Raw genomic sequence first — 13,244 nt, 5'->3', positions numbered from 1 at the left:
TTTTTTTATGAGCCCCCTTTTTCTTGAAATTTATGATAAACTAATTTGATCTTGTTAGTTTCAATTACTCATTTTTGCTTTTTAAAATTCTTGACAATTATAATCATGTAAATATCTGAAAATTTGTTTCAATTGATTATGCTTTACCTCTATGGAAATTTTTAAGGCACTGTATAATTTCTAAATATTATCTTGCCAAGTATAAAGCTAAATAGCGAGACAGTACAACAAACCAATATTGGTGACAACATATTACCATTTGTTAGGCTAATAAGAAAGTTTTTGTCATAATTTAGTACAGTTGAAACTAATAATAAAAAAAAGTCATAAAATATTTCTGCAATTGATGATTGGAATAAATTGTTCATAGGGCAAGTGCATTCAAAATTACACTCGAAATTAACTTTCATAAAATGGAAAGTGAGTGATCAGGGAAGTGAAAAAAATAAATACATGGTGGAGAAAATCGCACGGAAATGAGATTCATCTCACTATCTAGTAATGACGTTATCATTTTACAATTTTTCTGCTACTTTTCTTTAATGATATTTTATTAGTTTGTGCTTTTGAAGCCAAATTTTTACATCAATATATCAATTTTGGTATTGTATCACGGGAAAAGAAATCTACGTTTAAAATAAAAGTAGATATCTAATAAGTTAAATCAAAACTCTTTAATTGAACTACTTTTTAATTTTCACCTAATACTGAAAATACTGGTATTTTACCTCAGCAAAAACTGGTATTTTGACATAGCAAAATTGCTCGAAATACTGGTATTCGGTATACCGGTATTTCAATCACTAGTTGTGACAAAACAATTTAGCAAGAATCAAGTAAGTAATAATAATAAATAATAATGAAACGGAAGTCTAAAGTAGAATATTAAGATTTCTATATTTTTATCAATTAATTTAAAGTGACAACAGAATGAAACAAATAGTAACTAGAACTGTATTACTACTAATGCAAATATTTTACTTACAGAGATTGAAATCGTTACAAGATGGATGGACTGAATTACACCAGATGTGGGAGAACAGACAGCAGTTATTGTCTCAAAGCCTGAATCTACAGATGTTTATGCGGGATGCTAAGCAGGCTGAAGTTATTCTTAATCAACAAGAACACTATCTGTCCAAAGATGAAACACCAGTATGTGCACCATCTCTCTATATGTTTCTGTATAATTATTTTCAAGTGTATTTTGTTTTCCATAAATTTTCTTTGGCAAGTTTTTGGAGATTTTTTCCCATTAGTAAAAATTCTCTCCCTTAAATTCTGTCATGCTAAAATTGTTTTCCTTCACTTAGACCAATTTGGAACAAGCTGAAGATTTGATTAAGAGGCACGAAACATATTTGGCTACTATGGAAGCGAACGATGAAAAGATAAATGCAGTAGTTCTGTTTGCTCAACGATTGTGTGATGAAGGCAACTTTGAGGCTGATAAGGTTCATAAAAAAGCCGAAAATATCACAGAAAGGTATGGACTATTTTCAATTTCTTTTGATGTGGGTTCGAAGTATGTTTAATAAACATTATACCAACATTGTGACATTGGGTAGAATTTTGCACCTCTTTCTCTAACATGCTTCTGCTAGGCTTCTATATTTCTACTCTCACAATTATTTTGTTAATCTGTTATGGATTGAATATTAGTCTGTTACTATGATGCAAAATTCTTTTTCTTTATAATTATTTTGTGGTACTCAGCTAATGTTGTGAGAGAATCACTTTTAAACCCCTTTCTTGTTAAGTAATTCTTTTCATATTTGTTATTTTGAGCATAGAAGGCATAAATATAACAGCATAGTCTACAGAAATAATAATTTGTGTTAGTTCGTAACAGTTACCTTTTGTTTATAATTAGTTTTTTAAATATTTTGATCTAAATTACAGGATAATAAACTTGAGTAATGTATAACCACCATTTGAAAAAATGTTTAAAGCTTATTTTAAGCAACAAGACATTTCTTCCTTTGTGATTGTCAGTCTATTACAATCCAATGGTCCAAGTGCTATTATTTTTATAAGATTTCAAGATTTTAAATTTCTTAATTCATGAAATGAAAATGAAACATCTGTTTGGAAAGTAAAAACGAGAAATGTTTTAATCGTAGTCTATAATTAAATATCTCTGTGCAGTAGCAGATTTTAAGCCCCCCCTCCCCAAAGGCAAATTTAACTATTGCATTTATTGTTTTTAACTGACTTCTCTATAACATATTTTTTTCACAGTTAGTCTAAAAGAACACAAAACATACACAGTATATTTTGAGTAAAAACACTTTTGGTTGCTATGGAAATAATACTAGAGTCAGAGGTCAGAGCTGCAAAATACATTTAACTCGCTGGTTTCGAATTCAAGGGAACGTAATGCCTCGATTAGTCCATTAATTCTTTTTTGATAGAATCAGTAATTAAAAGTTTAAAATTAAATGTGTGTACATGCTTAAAAGAGTCATAGAGATCCAGGATGCGAGGAAGCCATTTGCAGTTAGATTAGATTTCTTTTTCAGCTCATAAAAAATACAAAATTAAAGAACTAGTTCCTTTGCAAAATCATAATACTAATGGAAATGGCATGTACAATCAAAATGTTGCCTCAACTGTATCATGGCTTTAAAAACAAATCAGTAACTGCTTTGAAATTCACAAAGAAATAAGTTTTTGTAGGTCTGGGTTTATTAATTTTAAGGCCTTGCATGCAAAAAATCAGCAGTGCCGCTAACCACCTACTGAATTGCTCACCTCCTCCCCTCCTCAATAATGAATTTTTAAAAGTGATTGTTTATTTTTAACTGCTTAAATATTACTACCTGTATTTTGAATTCCTTTGTTTCAATATGTTTATTCATTTATTATTATTAATTTAAGCTTTTTAACTTTCCTGTTTAAATGCTTCTAGATATGTGGGTTTTTTTAATCCTGATTTTTGAAAACTACCATATTACCCCACATTATCCGGCATGCCACAAAATTCAGGGGTCACCAGATTTCCAATAACACTTGCCTGGTCCTTTCCGGCATGCCTGAAAATCAAGGTTAGGGGGGAAAAATACTATAAGAAATATATGTTCATCTTAAAAATGGATATAAGTTCTATACATATCTTATTAGAATTAATAAACAGTTTAATTTTGTAAAAAATATTTACTAACAATGTCATTTGTTATTTCAACAAGAAAAATATTGTTTAGTAACAAATAATTTTATAAAAATTAAATTAAAACTAAGTAAGCAAACATTTAAACAGTAAGTTACTGCTCCTAAACCAGTGCTAAAGAATTTACCATAGCTATTCAATAAATAAAAATTAAACTTACCTCTCTAAAAGGAACCTGAAATAATTCATTAAAAAAAATATGAACAAACCGTAGTAACGGGGATTGTTTCTGAATTGATTACTTTATTGGCATATAATTAAACCCATTAATAATAAAGTAAGACAAAACAACGTTAGAAGAAGCACAAATTTGTAAATTACAGCGGACACGTGTTTCGGCGTTACAGGGAACACCTTTTTCAATGCAAAAAATAATGAGCTTATGGATGAAAAGACATCCGACAAAAGCTTTTGTCGGATGTCTTTTCATCCATAAGCTCATTATTTTTTGCATTGAAAAAGGCGTTCCTTGTAACGCCGAAACACGTGTCTGCTGTAATTTACAAATTTGTGCTTCTTCTAACGTTGTTTTGTCTTACTTTACTGTTCAGCACAAAGGTATTTATTTATCCCATTAATAATGACTTACCATAAATAACAAGCTCATATTATATGCAATACATTTTTTTTTTGAAAGAAGATTACTTGCGGGATTTATTTATTTTTTCCTTACAGTGGTTTGCTTTCTGATTGGAACTGAATGAGGAAATTTACTTTTGTTTTGTTGCAAAATAAGCCTTGAATTATCCGGCATCCCGGAAAATTCTAATTTTACGGCATGTTGGATAATGCGGGGTAATAGGGTAATTTTATTTATAAATTATGTCATCAAGGAAACAAGTCTCCCATAACTTTACATTGTTCCCCACCCCCGAGATTCAAGCAATCTTGTAATTTCAATAGCAGCTCCTAGTAAGTTATTTCTATTAATTGATGTTGGTTGTTGTTCTTGATGCATAAAATGCGTTGAGTTTCTAATTTTCCTCAAAATTTTACTGAAACATTACAAAAATATTTTTAACTTTTCAAATTTGAGCTTAGGTTCCTTTTATTTTTATGCTTTCTTGGGCCTTAAACCCCTCAGTGCTCTGGAGTCTGTGGGTACGTAGATTCGGGCCTGAGTTTCCGAATTCTTCAAAAAAATTTTATATATGAAGCTATGATTTTCTTAATTACATACTATTTTATAATTTAAATATAAATTAATTTATAAAAACCCAAATGAGGTATGGGTTTATTTAATAACCTTGCCCTCGTGTTATAATAATTATGACAACGTTTCTAATTAAAACCATTCATTTTATTGCATCCCCGTAATACAGGGTAAGTCAAAATGAATATAGCAATTTCAAGCGGCTATAACTATTTAATGAAAAAAATTGATTGGTAAGATTTTTACAGAATGTAGACGAAACTTCAAAATTTTGTATACATACGTCAGAGATTTTCTATGTGCGTTCCTTTAGTTACACGAACAACATCTAAGCGGAAGTCCATTTCACTCCATACATTCTGAAGCATTCATTAAGTAATTGATGCAAGTTCTTTAATTGTGCTGAGCAAAGGAAGCACATTCACCTTGTCGTAAATAAATTTTGAAGTTCCATCTACATTCTGTGAAAATCTTACTGTTCAATTTTTTTCATTAAATAGTTGTAGCCGTTTGTAATAGCTATATTCATTTTCACTCACCTTGTATTATATTTGGTTCAGTATTCAATTCGCTTGAAATGTTAAAAATATTTTTACATCCATATTCAAAGCACATTAGTGCATAATATTTATGTACCTAAAAGTGGATTAAAAGGTATGTCTTAAAAACTTAGGTATGAGGCATTGTATGGGGGGGAAGGGGGGTATTCAATTTCCAGGCCCCCTCCAAAAGTTATTTCTGTATCCACCCCTGTCTGTGTGAAACAATTTGTTGCAAAATTTTTCAGTGTGCAACTTGAGTAAATACTCTCATGAAAATAATTTCATATATTTTGTTAATTAAAGTATTTACTTACTTATTTATTTTCATTTGCTTCTATGTAGGAGAAACGCTAATCATGCCCATGCAGCTGAAATGATGGAGAAACTGAAAGATCAACTGATGCTTCATCACTTCCTTCAAGATTGTGAAGAAGTGAGAATTTCTGTTTTTTCTGGAAGGAATTTTGACTGTACATTTTGCCCCTTTCCCCTGTTTGTGGTGCTTTGGGGCATAGTGATAGTAATAGCATTACTAATTAATGCTAGATTAACATATTAATCTAGTTAAACTAATTGGACTAAAAAAATATTTTTGTGATCCAATGATCTTAATTTTAAGTTTGTAAAATGGTAATATTTTGGACCTTTTCAAAATTGGATAAATGGTAATATACATAAAGCTCAGTTATTTCACTAAAATAATTGCTTTATAAATTTCATAGTAATGTATACTATTTTAAACTAACTTAGTACAAGAGAGTTCACAAGAGTAACATGCACAATGGAACTAGTAGAAAAAAAGAAAATAGATTTTTTTGTACAATTATTTTTTTGAAACTCTTGAACATTTTGCACTTTCTAAAATATTTGTAAACATCCAAGTCACATTCTTAAACAAAATATATTTGTTTTGAATCAGTTTGTATGTAAATTCATTATTAATGTAATGTGTGTATTTTTCCTTTAGCTGAATGAATGGATTCAGGAAAAATCAATAATTGCACAAGATGAGACCTATCGTAGTGCAAAAACCATTCATAGCAAATGGATGCGCCATCAAGCATTTGAAGCTGAAGTTGCATCTAATAAGAACAGATTGTATCAAGTGGAACAGGTATAAATTTTAAAAATATATTCAATTTTTGATTTTAAGGAATACATTATTTAACACTCTCTTAGAAAAATTGTGCAGCAAAAAAGGTTTTCAAATTAATAAATGTTGCTGCATTATACCAAAAATACGAAACTTTTGAAAATTTTATATTTAATTAAAAAGGATTAAATATGAGAGTAATTTATTACATTTCTTTGTTATGATTGAAATTGTTTCATTAATAATTTTAAATTTTGAATAATTATGGAAAGCAACTTATATATATTATTGTTGTTCCCATAGTTGACTTTTATGAATCCAAGATTCATCATCGATAAAATAAATTCAATACCTTTCTCCTTTTAATGGGGAATCTCTTTTTCACCTAAACTTACAATTATGCCTCAAATTTGGAATGGCTAGGCTTAAGTTATATTTATTCATTTTGTGTGTTTAATGTGATTTTTTTAAACATTATTCTTGATTAATTTAAGCGTCACTATTGACTCTTCACTTAAATTTTAGTCTCTAGCTCAAAGCTGACATTTTTTGTGCATGCTTATGACGAAATTGAATTTTAATTTTTTGCTGTCCATTTCTTCATACATGTCTCATATGTTTGACATTTATTCCCTATTTACTTTTTTTCTCCTCCAATGGTTAAATTCTAATCATAGGCATTTATTCCTTATTTTAAATAGGCTGGTAGAGATCTAATGGCTGAAAAACCTGAATTGGCAACTTTAATTGAGCCTCAGCTTCAAGAAATTGCTAGGCAGTTTGAAGATTTAGAAAATACTACCTCAGAAAAGGGAGGAAAGCTGTTTGATGCAAATAGGCAAGTTTTGTATGAACAGACTTGTGATGATATTGATGGATGGATCAGTGAATTAGAAAATCAACTGCTGTCTGCTGAGCCTGGTCAAGATGTCATCAGTCTTACAAGTGTTAATCGCATTCTACAAAAACAACAGGTATTTATTTGTCAATTAATATACTGGAAAAATTAGAAAAAATAAATGATACACATAAAAGCCAAGAGTTAAGAAAATAATAAAATTGGTAAGAATATATTCTATTTGAAATGAGTTGCAACGAAATCATTTGAAAATTATGCAAATGATTTAGTATTGTCAGAACTAGCAATCGTTTGATATTTCAAGAACTCGATTCAAGCTTTTTTTAAAGTCTTTATTTTTTCTAGCTCCTACAAAGTCTGTAATTTAAAATTTGAGTAAAATGTGTTGTGAAAAAATTTACCATCATTAAGATAAAAAAACATTTGCTTGTTATTTTTAAGCATTACTCTTCAGTAAAACAAGAATTCCAATAATAATTTATTCAATAGCTTTAAAATAAAATTTCTGACAATAGTAATAAATCAATGTACATTAATTTTCATTTAATGACTGTTCAATCTGATAAACCTTATTGGTTCAGAGTTGATTGTATTTACTTAAACGTCAAAACATCTTTGATTGAACAGTGATTTTCCTTAATTCAACAGGAATATATATTTTGATGCCTAAGTTACACTGTTTGTTACTTGTTTGTTGTAAAGCAAGTATTTCCAACTGTTGCAACATGTTAAAAAAATTCTGCACAAGTTGAAGTGAGGCTCAAAACAATTTTAAATAACTTTTATTTCAATTTTTTGGTGGATAAGCTCATGTGGTTATTGTAAAAGTGGTGTATATCCATATTTTTTAAAATCTACATTTGTCTGCTTAATGATATCACTTTCAGTTATGCCTTTTAGAGTAAAAGTGAAGTAACTCACTTTTCCAAAGACAAATCTATTGACAAATGATAGCTGAACACTTGTTTTTTTTTTTTTTTTTTTCATTAGGGAAAAATTAGCAAGGAGTTGGAATATAATAAAGCATGGTAAAATCATTTACTAGTAGCATTTACGATACACAACACGTATCAGGCTCCTATGCATGAAAGGGTTTGACATTCTTGGAAATTTACAAAATTGTCATTTTTTTGTTTTCAGCTACATCTGTGTTTCCTAACTTAATAGTATCCGTTCTCAAAATCAAAAACTACCACTCAGGACATATTCCATTTGAAACAAGAAGTTCTGTCTAGAACTATATGATCCTACTTTCCCGTATACCCATACCACTTTCTAGTACCTGATCAATATTCTCAAAAATAGCTAAAATCGCAAATTGTTTCAAACATATTTTTTTAATATTTTAAGCTAATTTCTAGGAATAAAATATTCCTCACTCATCTAAAAAAATTAGATGCGTAAAAAAAACGAACAAATAAAATAGCAGCACCTTTTAAACAAAGCAGCTAATACACTTTTTTCCATTAAAAAAATTCTTTACTAGCTTTCAAAACAAAAAAATAATAATTAAAATTAATGAGCTCATTAAAATAAATATATCATATCCAAAAAAAAAAAGTTTCTTTTTCCTCTGTTGCCAAAAATAATTTTTAAAATGAATTAATGCACTTACCAAAATAAATTAAAACAATAAAATGTCAACTTAAAGAAATACTTTTCATTGTCAAAAAAAAAAAAAAAAAAAATCTGCGCATATCTTTATGTAGAAACATAAATGACTTCGAGTTTATTCGCCGAAAATTGAATACCTAAATTAAAACTTCAGCGTGAAAATAAAAACAAGCAATATCAACAATAATTATTTCACAGTTTAAACCATGGTTCCGGAGTCGGAGTTGATCTCATTTTGGGATAAAGGAGTTGCAGACGAATATCCAAGATCGGAGTCGGTCATTTGTCCTCCGTGTATAAATTTTTGCCAAAGCTACGAAGTCGGGGAGTCGGAGTCCGATTAATTGTTGGGCACAGGAGTCGTAGTGCTCCTAAATTTTCGGAGTCGAAGTCTGGAGTTTGGCGTCGGGGCTATTTTCAACAAAATTTGTTTGAAGTAAATCCGTCTTCAAGTACGGAATCTACATTGACTTTCAGTTTCCCCGTAGGCGCCAATATTAAGGGATTTGAACTGTTCAAATTTGAGCGGAAACTTGTTCAAATAAAAAAGATATTTTAAATACAAGTTTTTCATCAAAAGCTTTTTCCTACAAAATTTGTTTGAAGTAATCCGCCTTCAAGTACAGAATCTACATTGACTTTCAGTTTCCCTGTAGGCGCTATTGTTAAGGGATTTGAACTGTTCAAAATTGAACGGAAAATTGTTCAAATCAAAAAGATATTTTATATACAAGTTTTTCATCAAAAGCTTTTTCCTACAAAGTTTGTTTGAAGCAAATTCGCCTCACAGTTCGGAATTGCCTTGAATTTCCCCGTAGGCGCTAATGTTAAGTTTTTTTGAACTGTTCAGAATTGAACAAAATATAGCTCTAATCAAAAAGTGAAATATGGGAATGAGGTGTCCTCGCCAAGATTTTTTGAACAAAAAGAAGTTAGTTCGTATCGGACTATTCATTCAAAAGTTATTAGGGGAGGACAGACAGACCGACAGACAGACAGACCGACAGACATTTTTTCCCATCTCAATACCCTACTTTCCAATTTTTAATTGTTCAATATTTATTTAATTATTTTATTTTTGACTTTTTTTTGTTTTTTGAGATATTTTTAAGATACATTAAGCTTTCTTTCATGCTTTTTTCTTCTTTTTCTGACTTTTACTGGGAAAGTAGGCTAAAAAGGGCAATAGGTTAAGGATGGCCACATTCCACTCGTACTCTGTCTTTTGACGGTACATTGGAAGAACTACTGAATACGTTATTTTGCAACTTTTATTTCCGGGTTTCCCCTCCCTAATTTGAAAAAATCTGAGCAGACCTGATGCATGCTCAAATTGGCGCTAGTCTCTGCTAAGGAAAACAAACAGTATGCCCAATTTAGTGATAGCTTATTAATCTTTTAACAATAATAAAACTTAGGATTAATAAATGAATTAAAAATCATCTATTTTTAACTTTTCAATTTATAGTGCCCTGTAAAATAAGGCTTGACAGAAATGTTTAAGTATACATTTTTAAAGTGTCTTTTTAAATCCTGCAGACAATCGAAACACAAATGGCTGTTAAAGCACAACAAGTCACTGAACTCGGTAGTCAAGCTGAATACCTAAAGAAAATGGATCCTCAAAAGGAGGATGAAATTGTTGTCAAGAAATCTTATGTGGAAGAAAGGTTTGTTTATAAAAGTTATCAATCAATATGTTTTAAACATTTTCTCAGTAGTAATCATGCTTTCACTTATTTATTTGAAATAATCTATTCTATGAAATTTTGAATACATATTGTAGCTTTTTTGTTTAAATGTTCAATTTTTATTTAAACTAAAACTGCAGAACATCCTATTTAACTATTAATTTCATTTCAAACTGGCTATTCATCTAGTACTGACATAAAAATAAGTAACGCCAGCCAACTACTTTACCCCTACCTACTCTTTTACCTCTTCTCTTCAGGAAAATTCGAACTCTTTCTTGTGTTACTCTTTCTCACAAACTTTTGTTTTATTTATAACCTTACTGTTGCAATAATATTTATAATTTTTAAAATTCTTTGACTTATTAAGTCATTAATATTTCCCAGAGCTGCAACAAATGTTCATTTGATGTTGTGGCTTCAGTCTTATTTGACTGAATGGTTCAGCTAAACGTTAGGAACAAAATGTCTTTTAAATATAATAATATCATTTGATAGATTTTTAGCAAAAAAATAGATTTAGGATTTTGCACCTTTAAAGAGAATTTAAATATGAACATTGTATAAATACAGTAAAACCTCCCTTAAAGACCCCCCCCCCCCTTCCCCTTATATAACATATATTTCTTAGAATCTCAGTCTGTTAATATAGGCTATTCGTATTATTACTCTGAATAGTGAACACTGAATAAAAGAGTTTTAGGGGGGGGGGGGGGAGAATCTTTTGCTATTGCTATAGAAAATGTTTCTTTAAGCTTGCCGCACACGCTGTGTTTGTATTTATGAAACAAGTTTGCCTCTTCATTATCTGTGAATTGTTTTATAGTAGCTTTTCAAAACTAGATTCATATCTCAGCTTTAAATTGTTTTGAGATGGTTTATTTTGCAGTGCAGTTAGTCTGTGTTATATTTACAGAACAAAATTTTAGATATTGCATTGATTCTCTTTAGTGCAACAGTTTAATGATGCCTAAAAAGATTGATATGCAAAGCGTATACTGTTCAGGCGGTTAAAGCAAAAGAATAGCTTGATACGCGTTGCATGCCCAAAACTTTTCAATTTAGTGTTTCGTAAGTTTTTAAGTACCAAAGATGAAATTAAATGGAGCATAATTACATTATTAATTGTGATTAATGTTTTTATTTAAAGGTTTGAGAGATTACAGCAACCATTGCTGGAAAGAAAAGCTTTGCTTTTGAAGAAGAAAGAAGATTATCAGTTCAGGAGAGATATTGAGGATGAAAAGTTATGGATTGATGAGAAAATGCCTTTAACCAAATCCACTGATTATGGCAACAGTCTGTTCAGTGTTCAAATGTTAAAAAAGAAAAATCAAGTAATTTGTTTTTGAAATTCTATAAATAAACTGCATATTCTTTCATGTGAAGATTAATAGTGATCTTTTATTTAGAAAATAAAAGATCACTATTAATGTGACTCTTTTATTTAGAAATTGCTTAATATAAAAGGTTAAAACTATAAACTTATTACAAATACTCAAAACCTACTTAATATATTTTTTCTGTATGTTTATTTGTTATTCATTTAATATCTTAATTTTAGTTAAAGGATAGTTTTCAAATGCCAAACAAATATTAAGTTGAATTCCTTTGTTTTTTTTTACTATATTTTTTTTTAATTTGTAGACTCAACTCAAAACAGTCTCATTCATTAATTTTTTGTTGTATGAACGTGATACATTTATAAGAAATACAAATAAAGAATGAAGAGCAAATAATTGTAAACTTAATTTTTTTTGTATCAGATCATATTTGCTTTAATGATTACTAAAACATACCCCTGAACTGTACAAACTTAAAGTGTAACACTTAACTTAAAAGATTTTTTGTACAATAAATGTAATAAATTATCTTTATTTTTTGTTCATGAATTATAAATTTGAAAAGCTTAATGGTTTGAGTAATTATTAACACAATTAATGTTAACATTATTACTATTACTTTGTATTATGCAAATAGTTAACAACTTTGCTGTATAATCAGAGGGATACTACTTTTAGACAAATTGCTCAAGTATATTTGTAAAGATATTTCTTAAATAGTGTTTAAGTCGTTTTTCCTTTAACTTTTGGTTACTCTGTTTTTAGTCTTTAAGAACTGAGATTGAAAACCATGAGCCTAGAATAATGAACATTTGTGAAAATGGACAAAAATTAATCGGTGAAAGCCATGAAGATTCTGCAGAATTCCAGAGGTTGATTGATGACTTGCTTGATCGTTGGGCTAATCTCAAGAAGAGTCTTGATGACAGAGAAGATCAATTATTAGAGTCAGCTAAAGCTCAGCAGGTGATTATTATTTCTTTTGATGCATATTAACTCTTACTGGTTAGTTCGGGAATTTAATGTATTAAAAACCTTTTCAGTACTATTTTGATGCAAGCGAAGCAGAAGCATGGATGAGTGAACAGGAGTTATATATGATGGTAGAAGATAGAGGAAAAGATGAAATCAGTACGCAAAACTTGGTGAAGAAGCACGAAAGCTTAGAAAATGCTGTGGAAGATTATGCAGAAATAGTAAGACAACTTGGAGAAACTGCAAAACAACTAGCCTCAGAGGGTCATCCTGAGAGGTAATTCGGTTAAATAGCCTAAACATTTCTTGTGCATCAAATTGATTTTCATTTCGAAGTTTTTTCCGAAATTGTTTTGTTTGTTAAACTTATTTATTTCAGTGTACAAATTAAATCTCTTTTTTTTTTTGCATTAAATATTTCCTCTCATGTTTTGTTGCTATTAGATTGTTTATGAATTTGCATATCAATTTAAAACAATATCGTAGTGCACCTATAGTGGATGATATCACCTAGCCGGGGAAAAATTTTTATTATCTTTATTTTTGAAGACGTTATCCGCTTCTGGTGTAGTATCTACTGTAGGTGCACGTACCTAAAGACCTCTTTTAAGCTTTTTTTTTTACTTCTCAAACTTTTAGAATCAGACCCCTGTTAGAAAATTTTCTGTGGCCTATTTCTGTTTTATATATTTTTAATATTAATTCTGTAATATTTACTTTTTTATGAAAAAAATTATTTGCTATGAAGTTAGAATGCCTATTGTTGAAATAATATTTCTTAAATGAGGTGCATCTCAAATGTATC

At 29.5% G+C, this 13,244-nt stretch overlaps 1 protein-coding gene across 4 annotated transcripts in view; it reads left to right on the top strand.

Moving 5' to 3' along the window:
• LOC129229607 (spectrin beta chain-like) overlaps window positions 1-13,244 on the top strand; it is a 73,299-nt gene that overhangs the window by 37,436 nt on the left and 22,619 nt on the right. For all 4 annotated transcript variants that reach the window (XM_054863977.1, XM_054863960.1, XM_054863968.1 and 1 more), the window contains exons 24-32: window positions 988-1,155; window positions 1,314-1,486; window positions 5,207-5,297; window positions 5,832-5,978; window positions 6,659-6,931; window positions 9,970-10,100; window positions 11,272-11,458; window positions 12,230-12,430; window positions 12,508-12,716. In XM_054863977.1, the coding sequence (XP_054719952.1) occupies window positions 988-1,155; window positions 1,314-1,486; window positions 5,207-5,297; window positions 5,832-5,978; window positions 6,659-6,931; window positions 9,970-10,100; window positions 11,272-11,458; window positions 12,230-12,430; window positions 12,508-12,716 (1,580 nt within the window). The remainder of the gene's footprint in view (window positions 1-987; window positions 1,156-1,313; window positions 1,487-5,206; window positions 5,298-5,831; window positions 5,979-6,658; window positions 6,932-9,969; window positions 10,101-11,271; window positions 11,459-12,229; window positions 12,431-12,507; window positions 12,717-13,244) is intronic.

This window comes from Uloborus diversus, chromosome 1 (genome assembly GCF_026930045.1).
Source record: "Uloborus diversus isolate 005 chromosome 1, Udiv.v.3.1, whole genome shotgun sequence".
Classification (NCBI taxonomy): Eukaryota; Metazoa; Arthropoda; class Arachnida; order Araneae; family Uloboridae; genus Uloborus; species Uloborus diversus.
This window is presented reverse-complemented; position numbering and strand designations above follow the sequence as displayed.